At 31.0% G+C, this 15500-nt stretch overlaps 1 protein-coding gene across 1 annotated transcript in view; it reads right to left on the bottom strand.

The window, feature by feature from the left end:
- LOC134710713 (protein phosphatase 1 regulatory subunit 37-like) overlaps positions 1-15500 on the bottom strand; it is a 44043-nt gene that overhangs the window by 27793 nt on the left and 750 nt on the right. Inside the window, exons 2-7 of the mRNA XM_063571105.1 lie at positions 14274-14371; positions 13639-13684; positions 13223-13323; positions 12598-12717; positions 11910-12060; positions 11245-11390 (exon numbers count right to left, since the gene is read on the bottom strand). Of these exons, the coding sequence (XP_063427175.1) occupies positions 11245-11390; positions 11910-12060; positions 12598-12717; positions 13223-13323; positions 13639-13684; positions 14274-14371 (662 nt within the window). The remainder of the gene's footprint in view (positions 1-11244; positions 11391-11909; positions 12061-12597; positions 12718-13222; positions 13324-13638; positions 13685-14273; positions 14372-15500) is intronic.

Below are 15500 nucleotides of genomic sequence, written 5' to 3'. Positions count from 1 at the left end.
GCTGGAATGAATAAAAGATTTAAAAGCAAAATGTTGTTGTTAATTCTTTCAATTGTATTTAAGTTTTATAAAAAAATGAAAACTACTTAATTTTGACCTCGATGTCTTCACCAGTAAATTAATATTTTATTTACGAAATGAGCATACTTGTGTAAAAATAACCGGAAACTTTCGCTAAATTAATCTGAGCAGTTAAATAAAATTACGTGTATATTCAAGTTAAAAGGAAAATATTATTCACCATTCGTTATGCTTAACAATTACGGCATTTTCGTTTTACGATTTGTTGGCAGTACAGCAGAATAATAATACATTTCCGTTACAACAGGAATACTTCCAGCTGCATTAATTCGTCTTTGTTTAATATTAACTTTCGCACAATGAATGTAAATTTGTGTATTTTCAACAAAAGATTTTAAAAACAATTATTTGCCGTGCGAAGACAATTCCACGATACACATCTCAGTTATCAACAGTTTGGGTTGAACTTGAACTTGACTTACTTAACAATGTTAAATGCTAAAAATAGTTAACATCAATGTTATCCACAGCACGAGTTTTTTAAAGGGCGGGAAAAAATATTGCGTACTAGTAAACTCAGGTGACCTTTCTGGCCGACCGTGGGAAAGTCCATTCAAGGTTTCTAAAGTTGCAGAACGACATTTTTGTGCAATCGTATTGAGGCTCCAGAAGGTCCTTTTACAATTGATTTATCGGGAAAATATAATTCTTATCCGAATAAACGTGAACACATTTTTAACTATTTGAATTTTAATGTTTTATCTTTCATTATTAGTTATATGTCCATGGTCAATAATATAGATTTACAGTTGGTGATGTAATAATTGAAATTATGATGAAAATTGTCCGGGGTGACTGATTGTATTCAAATGACAATAATCATGATATTAATACGATAAAGAAATGCCAATTGTAGGCGGTTGGGAAATTTTGAAAATAAAATGATGACTGATTTAACTGGAATAGAATATTATGATGGGCAATTATGAGGTTTGATAAATTTTATTAATAATTAAAGGATTAGTGACCTATCGGATAGCGATAAGCGGATTACTTATCATCACAACTTTTAACATCTTTTGTAAACGTAAAATGATTGAGCGTCATAAACTTGTCAAACACCGGTAGAATTATAGTACATTTATAATATAATTAATGTGAAAATATTTTTCACTTTCCAAATTCAAATGACGAAATTGATATAAATACTTTCGTCAATTTGAAAACCGTTCCGTAAAATGCGAAAATGACGAGCACTATCAATATCACTTGAAATTATTTCCTTTGTCAACAGAGTTGTCATTTAACAGTTTCTGTTCGTAATTTGAATTATTCAAGTCTGTATTATAAATGTACCGAGGTGGTGAAACATCATATTTTACATTGCTCAATACACTCTAACACACAGCCCGTTACAACTAAAATTTTGTTATCAGTAATGAACTACTGGATTTGTTTTTATTTCTTGCCAAGCTAATAAAATCTGTCATTTATAATTAAGAACCTTCTGACATTTGATAGTGAAAGAATGCAAACATGTGTACACACACACTTCATGACATTCAAATTATCTTTCATTGAAAGTGATACCTGGTCACAAAGAATATGAAAATGATAAAACATCTAAATATTTATTCATTATATATATAATGTCAGATTATTGATAAAGGTTAATATAACAGTTAACACAATGATTTTGCATTTGACTTTTTTTAACATTATAAAGGATAAAAACTTAAATATTTTTACATGTTCAAACAATGCAACATACTGAATTTACTATATATACATAAAATGGGAGAATCATCTTTTTTTAATAAAGTACAAAACTGAATTCACAAGGTTCAATGTACATATTTCCATTCTCAATTTATTTTACAGAGTTTGCAAGAATGAACCCTACATGTTGCAAATTCAGACGATTGTTTTTCTTGAAATAAAGCACAATTTCCCTTCAATTTTGTCTCTTTACATTATATCTATCTAAATAGTTTTGATTCAGTAGTATTTTCTTTTATTTGAAAATATTAATTTCTTTTGTAAATAAAATGAAGGTTTTAATGCCACCTCTTGTCAGATTTACAAAGCATAATGACATTATCATTGGTGTGAAAGAGAATAATGTTCATCCAAATTTTTTCAATAAAACCAAACAACAAATTCATTAATAAAAGCAGAGTAAATTGTATTTAAAAATGTAGACAAATTATAGATACTTTAGTCAACTAAAACACAACTAATCATATTTCTGAATGTAATATTAGTCCTTGACCATTCTTTATAATTACTTCTTTGGTGTAGAAGTTTGTTGAATTTTTTTCCTAGCTCCTTTTTGTGGAGTGTCCTCTGGTCTCCTTTTCATACCGCTTTTTTTGTTAATCTGTTTCTTTCTTTTTAACTGACAGTTTTTCAATTTAGAGGCCAGTTCTTTTGGTGGGTAAATCAAAATTTCACTTTCACTATCAACTGATGCTTCACTGCCTAGATTGTACTCAATTTCTCCCGATGATAATTTCAAAAGACATCCGTCTTGAAGAAAATTTGGCAAGAAAGCTGTGTGTTGTCCAGCAGATATATAATATTTGATTAGACAATTAATATTCAAAGATAATTTATTGAGAACTGATGCTGCTGGCATCCACAATGCATAGTTTCTAGGTGGATCACTGATCTTAGCAGTAGGAGCTTTCACAGTTAGTTGTCTGATTTCCTCAAATGACAGCATTGTTGAATCAAGGGTCTTTGGACAATATAACAACTTAATCAGTTCTCTATATGATTCTTGACTGAAAGTGACATTCAAAAATGTTTGTTGATCCATTTCATTTTCCTCTGCTCTGACTAAATTTTGAAAGATATGATCTGTAGCAACTATAGTACTGACTACATTTAAATGACTTATGTTATAAAATTTTGGTAAAAAATCATTACCCCCTAAACATAGAAATATTGCAATTTTTATCCCAATATATCTATCATTCCACCTCCTTTCTAATAGTTGCAAAATAGCAGTAACATTATAAACATCCATAGTGCTTCCTGATTTTTGTAAGATAATATATACTGGATGCTTGTAAGTGTTGTCATCGTTTCTAGGCCATAAATGGCACAATGCAAACATGTGTATGGTAACAGCATCAATGTCTCCTGATGTTACTATACTGGCACATGCTGTTCCTTCTTCCATGTCTGATACATATTCTACCAGCCAATCCACCTGCGCCATTTCTGCTTCTCCTTTGCGTTGTTTTATGCATGGGAGTTTCTCAATTTTGTTCCGGGATAATGGTGAGTGATTGAATTTGTATCTAATTGGGGTTGTGTATTTTTCGCAAAGGCATTGTACCCCTAAAGGACAGTCTGTTTCATGTTCCATTATGTATTCACTGTCAATATCAATTATAATATCACGTTTGAATTTAAGTTGCTCGATGTTTCTAGCTATGAAAGTACTTATTAGGCTTTTACCTTCCATTGTTGTGACAAGCGATGTTTTGTCAAAGGTGGTGGAACTTAAGATTTCTTCATTGGTCTTTAAATGTGTAATAGGAAACAACGGCTTGTTGACTTGCCGTTGTGTTCTTGTTGCTGCTTTAAAGTGGTCTGGTGTAAAGCTATACTTTTCTTCACATATTACCATTTGTTTTACTTTTGGCATCAGGCTGATTGTTTTATTTATAATGGAATCTTCAACAAACTTTAAATAATGTTTTCCATCGTGTGCCCGAGTTTTGAACTTGACACCAGCAAATTCAACCGTCACATGGGATATCAAGGTCACAATATACGCTGGTAAGGTCTTTTGTCCAAATAAGAAATACTTGTCCATATTCATGCTTTCATTCCCATCAACTTCGTCCAGTTTTTCAATTGCTTCTTTTAACAAGTGAAGCAGTGCTTTCTGGATACCTGTAGATTTTTGAACTTTTGGTTTAGAACAATCAGGCTTTAATATGGCTTGACATGCATTCATTTCTGAACTTTTTTGATCTGCCAATTTTGTCTGTTTTGCTACAAGTTTCTTTCTTTGGATCTCTTTTGTGTCCCTTTCCTTCTTTGTAACATCTTTCAGTTTTTTTCCTACTCGTTGAATTGTTGTACCTTTAGATGTTTTAAGTTTTCTAATAATTTCTTTAGGTCCATCAATTTTTTCTACATCAGGGCAGTCGTCTTTTGAAAGGTTAAATAATCCCTGAGTGCTTATATATTTCCATATTAGATATTGGCCAACATCCTTTGTGTTAGCATCTAATATCGCTTCTGGCAAGACAACTGTTGGGTGAGAATAAACATTTAAAATTCTATCGTCCTTCTTTGTTGACAAACCACCCTGGCGCAATATCAAACTGGAAATTCTTATAATGTAATTGAAATCTTTGTCATTCATAGCCATCCCAAGAGTATTGTCATTCAATGCTTCTCCCTGTTTCTGTAATCTCTTGTTTTTTGAACTTCAAGAGCTATATCTGAATTTTGTGTTGAGTCCTCTTGACCACAGACTAATAGGTGCTTGTTTTCTGATAATAACAAAAGATAGTTTGGTAATATGCCAAATAAGGATTAAACAAAATAACTGATATTTTTTCTTCCACTTAAATATCAGTACTTTTTTTTAATAATAATTGTTCCTGTGTTTATATATGATATTTATTACAATCCATCTCAATATTTAATACATTTCATTAAAGTACATATATTTTCTAGAAGAAGCCATTTATGTTATTAGATATTGTTTTAAATATGCAAAGATAATCTGCATAAAAGAAGTTATCGGACTGGCAATCATCCCACATATTCTTTTTTTAATTTATATTCGATGAACAATTAGTCTTTTTAAGAAAATCGCCTGTGTAAAAGCCCTATAGATAAACATACCATTCATAATATTTCTCCACAGATCATCTAATCCCCAAGTCATCATTGATCGAAACTGATTCATACATGTTTCTTCTTCTGTCGATAAGGATAAAAGACTAGTATGCACATCTTCTTTGTGGAGATTAGTTTCTTGCCTACATTTGCAATCATCAGACTGGTCACATTGATGATCAGTATGCCATGTCTGTTGAACATCTATATGGTCTTTTGGAACACCACGTAGAGTAATTGGTAATGTACATATTTGCATGGAGCGAGATTCACCAGGATTTGGATCTGTATGGTATTTAAGTCTGACTAAGTTATCCATCATTAAAACTAACAGGCATTGGCGTAGACTTACATTATTTGTAACGTAGCCGGCCACAGTGTTGTATTCTAACTGGTATCTTCTCACGTAAGTATTGAAATAACACATCTCCAAAGACGCTTTCTCTTTAATTCTCTTTTCTGCTGCATTTAAGCTGAGTGTGGCACCAGAACTTGAAGCAATAGAAAATGCAGTGCCAATAGATTGATAGTTCATTGACAGTTCTTGGGTATTGAGCTCTTGAAGAATACCACAGTAGTTTCTGTTGAAAACATTTAATAATGTATCATATATGCCATAGAGCTTCTTTAGCTTTGATGTTATAAGAGTCTCTAGTTCGTTTGAACGATTAAGACTGTTCTGATTTAAAAATGTTTCAAGCAAAATTTGAACATCTAAAGGTACATCCATTGTCCATTCTTGTATAATATTGAATGATTTCCAATGTAGTGGTTTAATCATTTGGTTCTGAAAGCATCTGTCACATTTTCCTTCTTCCTCTGCACTTTCAACTTCTTGATCATCTTCGAGAATATGTTCTGTTATAATATTTTCATCAAGTTTGTTCAACATATACAGGTCTCTGATTTCAAATCTGGACATATCAGTGCCTTCTGAGATCGGTGTTAAAGTATTTGGCATCAAGAAAATAATAGAGTGCATGAGTAGATTATGTCTGTTCATTAGATGAAATTTAAATGTACTTATTACATCTGCCATTTGGAAAAGTCTTTCTGATTTAACTTCTGCAAATATATGAATTTTCATTCCATGCGTGCATGATGAAACACAATCAAAAAGAAGAACATTCTCTACATCTTCAGAAGCTGCAGTGCAAAGTTCGTTTTCTATTCTAGCTGCGATATGAATTTTACTGGCATATAAAAGTATTTTTTCATCTGTTTCTGCAATATGTTTTCTTTCATTGCGATATTTGATGATATTGTTTGATGACTTTTTGATGGACTTTGCCACAACAGCTACATTATCAACTTGCCTAAGAAACTGCCATTTAAGGTCCAATTGTTGATCATAATCTTTAAATTCAGCTTCCTGGTTTGATTTAGAGAAATGATATTCAAAAAAGCATATTTTCTGCCATTCGTTGTCTGTAAATTGACCTTTATAGTTTTGAAATAAACAGGGTGTACAGTAATTATCTATACTCTGGTCCTTTTTTGAGATGTTGTCAATTGCAGGAAGTCTGAATTGTTTGGTTGCTATATTTTTATACAGTTCCTCAACACTGTAAACTTGTATTGAATGCTGTTGCTTTTTTGGTCTAGAATGCATAGCTGCTTCTATTTGATGAACTATGTGTAAGCATATTTTCAGCTGGTCACAGTGATGAAAGATATAGCGAATGAAGGTACTTAGATTTACATATATTTCACTGTCAGTCTCTCTTATGCTGTTTTTATACGATTTCATTTCCCGTAACAAGTTGTGCCTTTTAATTTCTTTGATGGAATCAGTTTCAAGATGATGCTTCCTTAGAAAATCTACTATGGCTTGAAACCTTATCCATTTGTTGCTGTCATCTTCAAACTGTATGCACGGAAAACATTTTAACAAAGGCACATTTTCAAACATCTTTGTCTCTATGTATTTGTGTTACCTAAAAATTGCCGATATATATAATCTTAAAAATTAAATTGGATTAAGTCGAAGCAGGTTTTAAATTTGTACATTATGATTGAATTGAATTTACTGATACCATTTTCTGAAGATGCTTTGGTAAGAGTTTTATTTCAGTTCCCTGTTGAAGTCCTCACTGGGACTTTGAGATAAAGAACAGCAATACAACCGCTGTTCCTTTTATTATGTGAATTATGCTGTGCATGTACTGATTTATTACTAGTATCATTGATGGATACCCCATTCCAATCTATAGTTGGTGACATCTACATCATTTGGATTCTGATATATTGTTCTTTTATTGCAATCACAGCGGAGAATATTACAATGTAATAATAGGTATGATTGATGTATATTACGTATTCAAGCAGTAACAGTTAATATTTGTATGGCATACCTGAGTATTTGGATATTGTATATGTTTTATAGCGGAACATTTGTTAGTATGTTTTCAAAAGTTCTTTTTTAATCATACTAGGTTTAAAAAAGGGGGAGGGGTTTACTGTTGAATGAAGTATTTTAACAAAACTAATAATCAACAAGTATTTTCCCTGTTTATATATAAATCAAATATCTAGAATAAAAATCTCCCTCATTCTAGATCTAATTAATACCTCTACATGTTTTTATTGTTTTGGTAGTGCTTTAATTATTACAACATGTTAATATCGTTCTTCAATCTTGTCTTTGTGGAAAATCTCATCTTATTCATATCTTTACCCACCAGAAAAAAATAGGTTTACAGGCGTTGTCAGTTTATTTTCGATTTATGAGTTTGACTGTCCATCTGGTATCGTTCGTCCCTCTTTCACATGTACAAGTATTATTGCATTATTTTTTTTCTTTCATTTTCACTGATCAATATATATAGGCAATGGAAACATGTAATGTTCAAGGTATACAGATGTACATTTGTATATATATTAAAAAAATCTTCAAAATAGAACAAATGCTTATGTATTGATATAAATAATTTTCAATCAGAATACTCACAAATATAAATGTTTTTTTTTCTTTTTTCTTTTCTTCATTTTTACATCTTCCATTTCCTGTTTCTATATGTATCTAATTGTTTACATCTGACTCATGTATACATAAATGTGTATGACCAGAAACTATGTTTTCATACTATTTGGCTTATCATGTAATTTAAATGATAAAGATAATTGAAGCTGTCAATGTTGTATGTCAAATCCCCTAATTGAGAAACATTATACTACATGAAACAACGCTCGAGCTGAGCGACAAACTTGAGGCTGTGTGTTAGAGTGAATAAATTAAGTTTACTTGATGATCCGATGAATCGGGTTACCGAAAAAAAACATGATTTTATTAGCCAGTTGATTTTTTAATAATGAACAATTAATGCGCTGATATTGCTTATTGAATAAGTTATAAAAGAAACTAATTGTGGCAAAATCGTCCTTGCTGAAAGAACACAATGTATGACCTGACCGGACTGTAATAGAAACACAAAATAACAATTTTCTTCATACTTTTTCGTATGTACGTTCTATTTTAAAGATAACGGCATAAGACACAAATATAAAAGATAATAATTATCTTATTCTAAATGATATTGTCACATCTTTATCTGTCAAAGAATGGAAAACATTTGTTAAATTTATAATACCGTGATTTTAAAGCACACCTGTGCAACCAAGATCGATTAAATGTTCAAAGGTAAATTATCTGGGTAATCCAATTATGTTGTCACGCGTCGTTAATTTGAAGGACATCCGATGGGCAATAAACCAATTAACAGCCACGCGGTGTTGGGAGAGAATCTTTGGAGGATTTTAGGAGTGAAATCCGCGGTACTCGGTGTGATTCCGAGAAAATCGGAAATCGGAGAAAAAAGTTATCGAATCGATATTTTTGAACAGTACTGTATCTCCTAAATAGGGACAATTTGTCGGCAATTTGTTTCATTCGATAAGATAGGTAAATCATGTTTTAAATAGCCCGATGATGCTATTTATAGTACATAAAAATATGTCACATCATTTATTTTCATACCTTGAACAGGTATTCCTACAAAAACAAGGCCATGACTATTGATTTTTTAATATTGATTTTATTTTATTATTAACATCCTTTATGCAAGGTGCCATACCATGTAACTTCTCAAGGAGCCAAATAATATCGAACTAATTCAAATCATGATTTTCTCATTCTGAATATGTATATCTGTTACACAGTATTTGTCCTGGTCTTTTAAGGTTTTATCATCTATAAGATTAGACAAGAAAATACATGTACATGTATATATTTTAACCGGAGAACATCTTACATCAGTTGGTCATAGATCACCCTGTGTTACTACTTCATGTTGTATTGCCTTTTCTGTAATTTTAACAAATCGGCCCTTCGTTGTGATACAGATGCAACAGCTTCTTGATGTTTTACCTACACTATTTGTAGTGTAATTGATTTTTTCTGTTATGTTGTTTTATTTTTCTGATGAGTTATGTACCCGTGTATAGACGGTGGTAAAAATTTCAGTACTAGTATCTTTACAGTTTGTGATTTGGCGACAAAATTGTTGTTGACTGCATTTGTTACATATAATACCATGTTCAAAAAAGGTTTCGACGAAATGTGTTTTGTTGTTATGAACATTGTATACAATGGCCTTATTTTAAGTTATGTGTATATTACACCCGCAACATGTAGGCTTAATTTCTATAGAATTAATTCTCGTGTTATTGGTTATGAACAGGCACCTACATCAGTTTGACGGCAGTTGTCCCTTGGATATATGTAATAACGTAAACACATGAATAGAAAGAGTATGGATAGTCATAGGATTGCACACAATAAGCGATACATTGTTTTTTCTTTGATACACGTAAAATTATTTACTAGTACACTAACTGAATAGTCAAAATGAACCAAAATGACTCTATGAATCAAGCAAACAACCGAAAAAATATGATAGAAACTTTAAAATTTAATATAACAACACAAAAAAATGCAAAAGTTCTGAGCGAGGTTCGAACCCTTTCTTCAAAACCGTCATTTATTAGTAGTTCTGTGCTCTACTGGTGGAGCTACGGCGATTCTTATCATTATGGCTCTTATTTAGAAGCTATATTGGTACAATTTATCGATGTTTAAAAAGTTGTTTTTTTTATGTAATAAGGACACACTAAACCAATTTCATTTTTGAAGTAAAAAGTAGTATGAATAACAACAGTCATAAAAAGCATAACTTTTCTTTGGTTTGAAATGTCCTTCTTAGGGATTCCCTGTTTTTTCCACATAAAAACACCCAAAAATCTGGATATTGGACTTTCATCCTTTTTTAGGGTTGAATTAACTATTGATCACACATATCATACTATATGTAAATCGATATATAGATCAAAAAGCATTTTTATTTTTGGTTTTTATAGGAAATTTTACTCTGTTGGCACTTTTTGAAATTGGCCCTTCTGTGAAAAAAATCCTTGGCATATTGGCCCTACCTCTTTGTTATGATATATAAGTAAAACCAATCCACTTTTTTTATTGAAAAACCTTTCTTTGAAAATGATAAGTGAATCAATGCTCGTTATTATAAATTAGTATGGACACTATCAATTCATGCTTTCCATGTAGCAGTTTGACACACAACATACATATAAAATAATAGGTAGTTGAGTTTTTGATACTGACTATATCATGTGGAATATCTGGACGAGCCCGATAGGATGAGTTAAGATATTCTATATGATATAGTCAGTATCAAAAACTCAACTACCTATTATTCTGTTATCGCTAATTATGACGTCACGTAATATTATGACGTCACGCAATGTATTGCCTAAAATTTTCAGTGATACAGTACGTTGATACTCAAAAATATTAGGCAGTAAGATCAAAGGGAAAATATATGAATTACCGATAATTATGGATAATGCAGAAAAGGCTAAACATTATCAGTGGCTATTGTTGTTTTATATATTTAACTGTTGTTTTTAATGTTTATAACGATCTTAAGTGTTAATAGCAATGTATTTGTAGTCTATAGTAATACAATCTAAATTTATGAGGACTTTTGAAAGATTGAAATAATGACATATCTGATACAATACAAAAACAATACTATTAAGCTGAATATTAATTTCAAGATATATTTTTATTTATTGTTGAATTGCTGTCTACTGAAGCACATCGCTTATCTCATTTTATTGTATAGTTGTTTCAATAACACTAAAGATTTTTTTTCTTTAATGGTTACATGTATCTTGCTTTAATTTTCCCCTCTGTCTTTTTGTTTTTTAATGACAAAAATGTCTCTGAATGAATTAAGTTGTCATCATGTTTTGTAATTTCATAACTTAACCAGATAGAAAATGCACAGGTTAAGTCTGATCTGTTAACCTGTGCTATGTATTTCCCATAGAACTAACCTGTAAAGGATTATTTCTAAGATCCAGTAACTCTAATACATGATTATACTTTAGTAGACTTCCTATTTGTATTCCATCTGTAGGCATTAACTTGTTGTCAGCTAAAAATAGTTCTTTAAGAACGTCGTTCATCTTTATAGCTGCAACTGAAAAAAACAACAACAAAATAGAGGTATATGAAACATTGAGATATTAAAGAAATCCATGTTGACCAGCTTGCAAACTATGACAGCTGTAGTCAATACAAATTTCCATAGCTCTTAGACTTCTTTCAAACTGAGTTTTACTGTGCATATTGCTGTGTGTTTGTTTTTTCTACATTAGCTAGAGGAATAGACGATTGAGATCTAACAAAAGATGTTAAACTCCGTCAAATTTATGCACATGTCCCAAGTCAGAAGCCTTTAGCCTTTGTTAGTCTTGTATATGATTTTTATTTTAGTTCATTTATATATTTCGAAGTTTAGTATAATGTCTATTTTCAATGAACTAGTACACATTTTTTTTAAGGGCCAGCTGAAGAACATCCAGGTTCTGGATTTTCTCGCAGGGTTAGAGACCCATTGGACGCATTTAACTGTTTTCTGCTCTTTGGTCGTGTTGTTGTGACTTTGACACATTCCCCATTTCCATTCTCAATTTTACAGCTCATTGATTAAACTTACCAAGTATGACCAGAGATCGGCCAGACAAATAAGTATTTTCTAAATGGAGTATTTTCAGGAAACAACCCATTCTGAGGGCTCTCCCCATAATAGGTAATGATCTTTCATTGATATCACAGCTTCTGGCATCTAGGAATGTTAAAGCAGGAGTCTACAATAAAAAGTTTGATTGAATTCACACATATTTTGAAATTTTCTTCATTATTGAAACAATAATATGGATCATAACATGCATCAGTTATTGTATCACTTACCAATAGCAACAAATACTCCTTATGGTACCATGAAGCTACAACTTTTCAAATTTTTTGATAGGGGTGTCATTAGATTATTTTTAGGTTTTAGCAGTTGATATTATAGTAAAAATGTATGTCAGACCATATATACAGGTAAGACTGCAATCTGATATAAAGTATTTGATTTAGACATAAACCACTTTCCTGTCAAATTTTGGTTTATTTCAGTAACTTCGAATTAATTATGGACATAATGCTTTCAAAATGAATAAAATCTCTGTTCAATTTACACAGGAAAGGTTGCAATATTGTATGAATTTCAAGTATTTGATTTACCATCTGCAAACCAGTATGAATTAAAGAATGTCTGACAAAACTCACAAACAATCTATATATATTGTTTTTTCTTCTTAGCATGGCGCATAAAAATGAGAAAACAAACATATAACTACCTTTCTGACCATTTTAGCACAGGACTGCCAGCCTCTTATTGATATACCTTTGTTGAAGGAAACATTAACTTTACAAGCACTCTCATAATATTCTATCATCTCAAATATTGCTACAGACGTCTGCAAAACAAATTCATGACTGAAGTGATTGACAGTTTGTAACTGCATATTTAGTTACAAAAAAATTCATACATATTTGGAATGTTTTAAAATAAGTTCAACAATTAATTAATTTATCCATTAAAATTGAATGGATTGGGGGCTGAGGGATCAGAGATTATTTTGATTTGCAACTTTGGCATCCAGATAAACAGACTTAAAATTACTGAAGGTGAGAAAAAGATATATGCTATCAAATGTTATAATGAGAAAACAAAGAAATTAAGTAAATTCTCCAATTTTGTTTTTATGTCATAAAAGACAATGAAAGATATAAAATGTGTCATAAATGTTCTCTTGCAGTTGTGTGATTGATTGGGTATATAAATTTGATGAAGCCAGATCAATCAGTTTTTTTTTTAAAGACTAAATTTCATTTTGACTTTAATTTTTTTTTATCTAGGTTAATCAATTTTGGAATTGTCATTTACTAAACAAGCTAAAAGTTACTTTCAAACTTAAATACCTCCTCATCTAAATGTGTTCCCTCCAAATCAACACAATGAAATTGAACAAACTTAAAAATTTCTTCCAAAGTTTCCACATTCTTCATGTCAAGTTTTTCACCTGTGAAAAGAAACAAATATAACTGATATCATTATTTCACAAAGTATCAGATAAATTTATGATAAAGTCTATTTTAAATACATGTATGTAATCTCTGTAATATAACTAAATTGATTCTTTCAGTATTTTTTTAAGGTTATTCTGAAACAAACGGTAAGAAAACAGGGATTTATCCCTATAAATAGATGCCTAAATAAATCATGCAGATTTTACAATCAACTGTGTCAAAAATATTTTATCAAAGTTATGTGTGAAATATGTTGTAGAAAGAACAGGCATTTACATATCAGGTAGCTGTTTAAAAATATTTCTAACCTTTCAAACTCAGGATTGCATAGCGTTCACCAACATTTTCTATTCCCTGAAAAAATAATGACAGAGTATAAGATACAGACTATTTCAGTTGCTGAAAATTTAAGTAAATTAGTTCTGTTTAAAAAGATTTTACCATACATAGATATTTCTTGCACAGTTGTTGCAGTTTGTAAAGAATTCTATATACATGTTAGTATGGCAGACTTGGATAAAATTTTATTCATACACTGTATGCAGTGTTTTTTTTTCAGTCAAGTGAAAACTGGAGAGCAATATCTTATTTCCAAAATTACAACTGTACAAGAAGGGATTCTATTTTAGAACTTCTGGCTCCGTAAACGGTAAAACCACAATTTAATAATCTAGTAATTTATTTACCCAAAAATTATTTGAATTATAGAAAATTTCTAAATGTATGATGAAAACTAACCCAATTAAGGAGATATAGCCATGATTACATGGTCATTGTTAAGGGGTTAGTTAGTTCACGCTGAAATATCAGTGAAAGTTACCTGAACCTTAGCCATGGATAACCCTCTTTAACTAAGAAAGTTTACATTACACATTTTTTATAAACATGATAAATTTTCCAGAATTCAAAATTATTGCAGAATCAAATAATTCCTTGTGCTTACCTGTAACTGATTTAGTATAGTGGGAATAGGCCTGGTGTTGTGCTTGTTACAGCTTTCTTTGTATGAATTAATTAGATCTGCTGAAGTCCAACTTGGTGCTGAAAAATATATCATATAAACTATAAAGAAGTATTTTTTATTAGATCGATGGCATAATAATATTTATGAAAGTGCTTTAAACCATATCCCTTTTTTGATAAGGTTTTTAATACAAAAGCTTAGTGTCAATTTTTGTAACAATATTTTAAGTAAGTATCAGGTGAATATATATATATCTATTTGATCCTCGATCAACATACTTATTCCTATTTTGCATTTCAATCCTGCAGGTATCACTTAAAATCAGGTAGCTACGGTTTCAATTAATCCTGTCATTTGCCAGTTTCTGTTGATGATACTGACATTGGAAACATGTTTAAACATAGAGCACATGTCAGAGAGTGAATTAATGTACTGTATGCTTATGTTTTCTAGTACATGTATATAATACATAATAGTCTTGAGAAATTCTACAGAAATCAAAATCAACATACATGGTTTATACATGTGCTGCATAATTATTCATACTAATTTAAGGCAATAGATTGATATGAATATATAAATATATATATATCTGTACTTTAATACATTGTAGTTCTAAGACAGTGGCTGTTTCATCATGCAGTTAAAAACAATCAGACCTTTTACTTAAGCTATTGGTTGTTGCAGTTTACAGTACATTCAGTGTTCATTTTATGATTTATCATGTTTATAATTATGGAAAGGTTGTTAAGAGTTTGTTGTAAGTTGGGAACCCAGAATCTGGGTCCCAGATACATGTAGGTTTAAGTGTACATGTAAGCATCTGCCTACTTTTTTTCCACGGTGACACATTAATTCAGCTTAAGCTGATTATGACGTTCACATTATGTATATTCAGGCCTGTAGCCAGGAATTTCCAAAGGGGGGTTCGTTGGACTCACAAACTCGACTTTAACAGTCACAATTCCAACAGAACATTGACTTTAACAGTGCTTATTTTTTTTCAAGGGGGGGTTCGTCCGAACCCCCCCTAGCTACGGGTATGGTATATACATTTGTATATAATTATAATTATTAGACTAGACCTGGTAAAATCCTATTTATTGTAAAAGAACATCACCAAGAGGTTTAAATTTCATGCAGACTGTGGACATCATCAACCTTATCACTTTTGAATTCTGCGACCCTTGAATTATTGACGTATAT

The sequence above is a fragment of the Mytilus trossulus genome, chromosome 3, assembly GCF_036588685.1.
Source record: "Mytilus trossulus isolate FHL-02 chromosome 3, PNRI_Mtr1.1.1.hap1, whole genome shotgun sequence".
Taxonomy (NCBI): Eukaryota; Metazoa; Mollusca; class Bivalvia; order Mytilida; family Mytilidae; genus Mytilus; species Mytilus trossulus.
The sequence above is the reverse complement of the archived record's forward strand: the minus strand, read 5'-3'. Positions and strand labels throughout refer to the sequence as shown.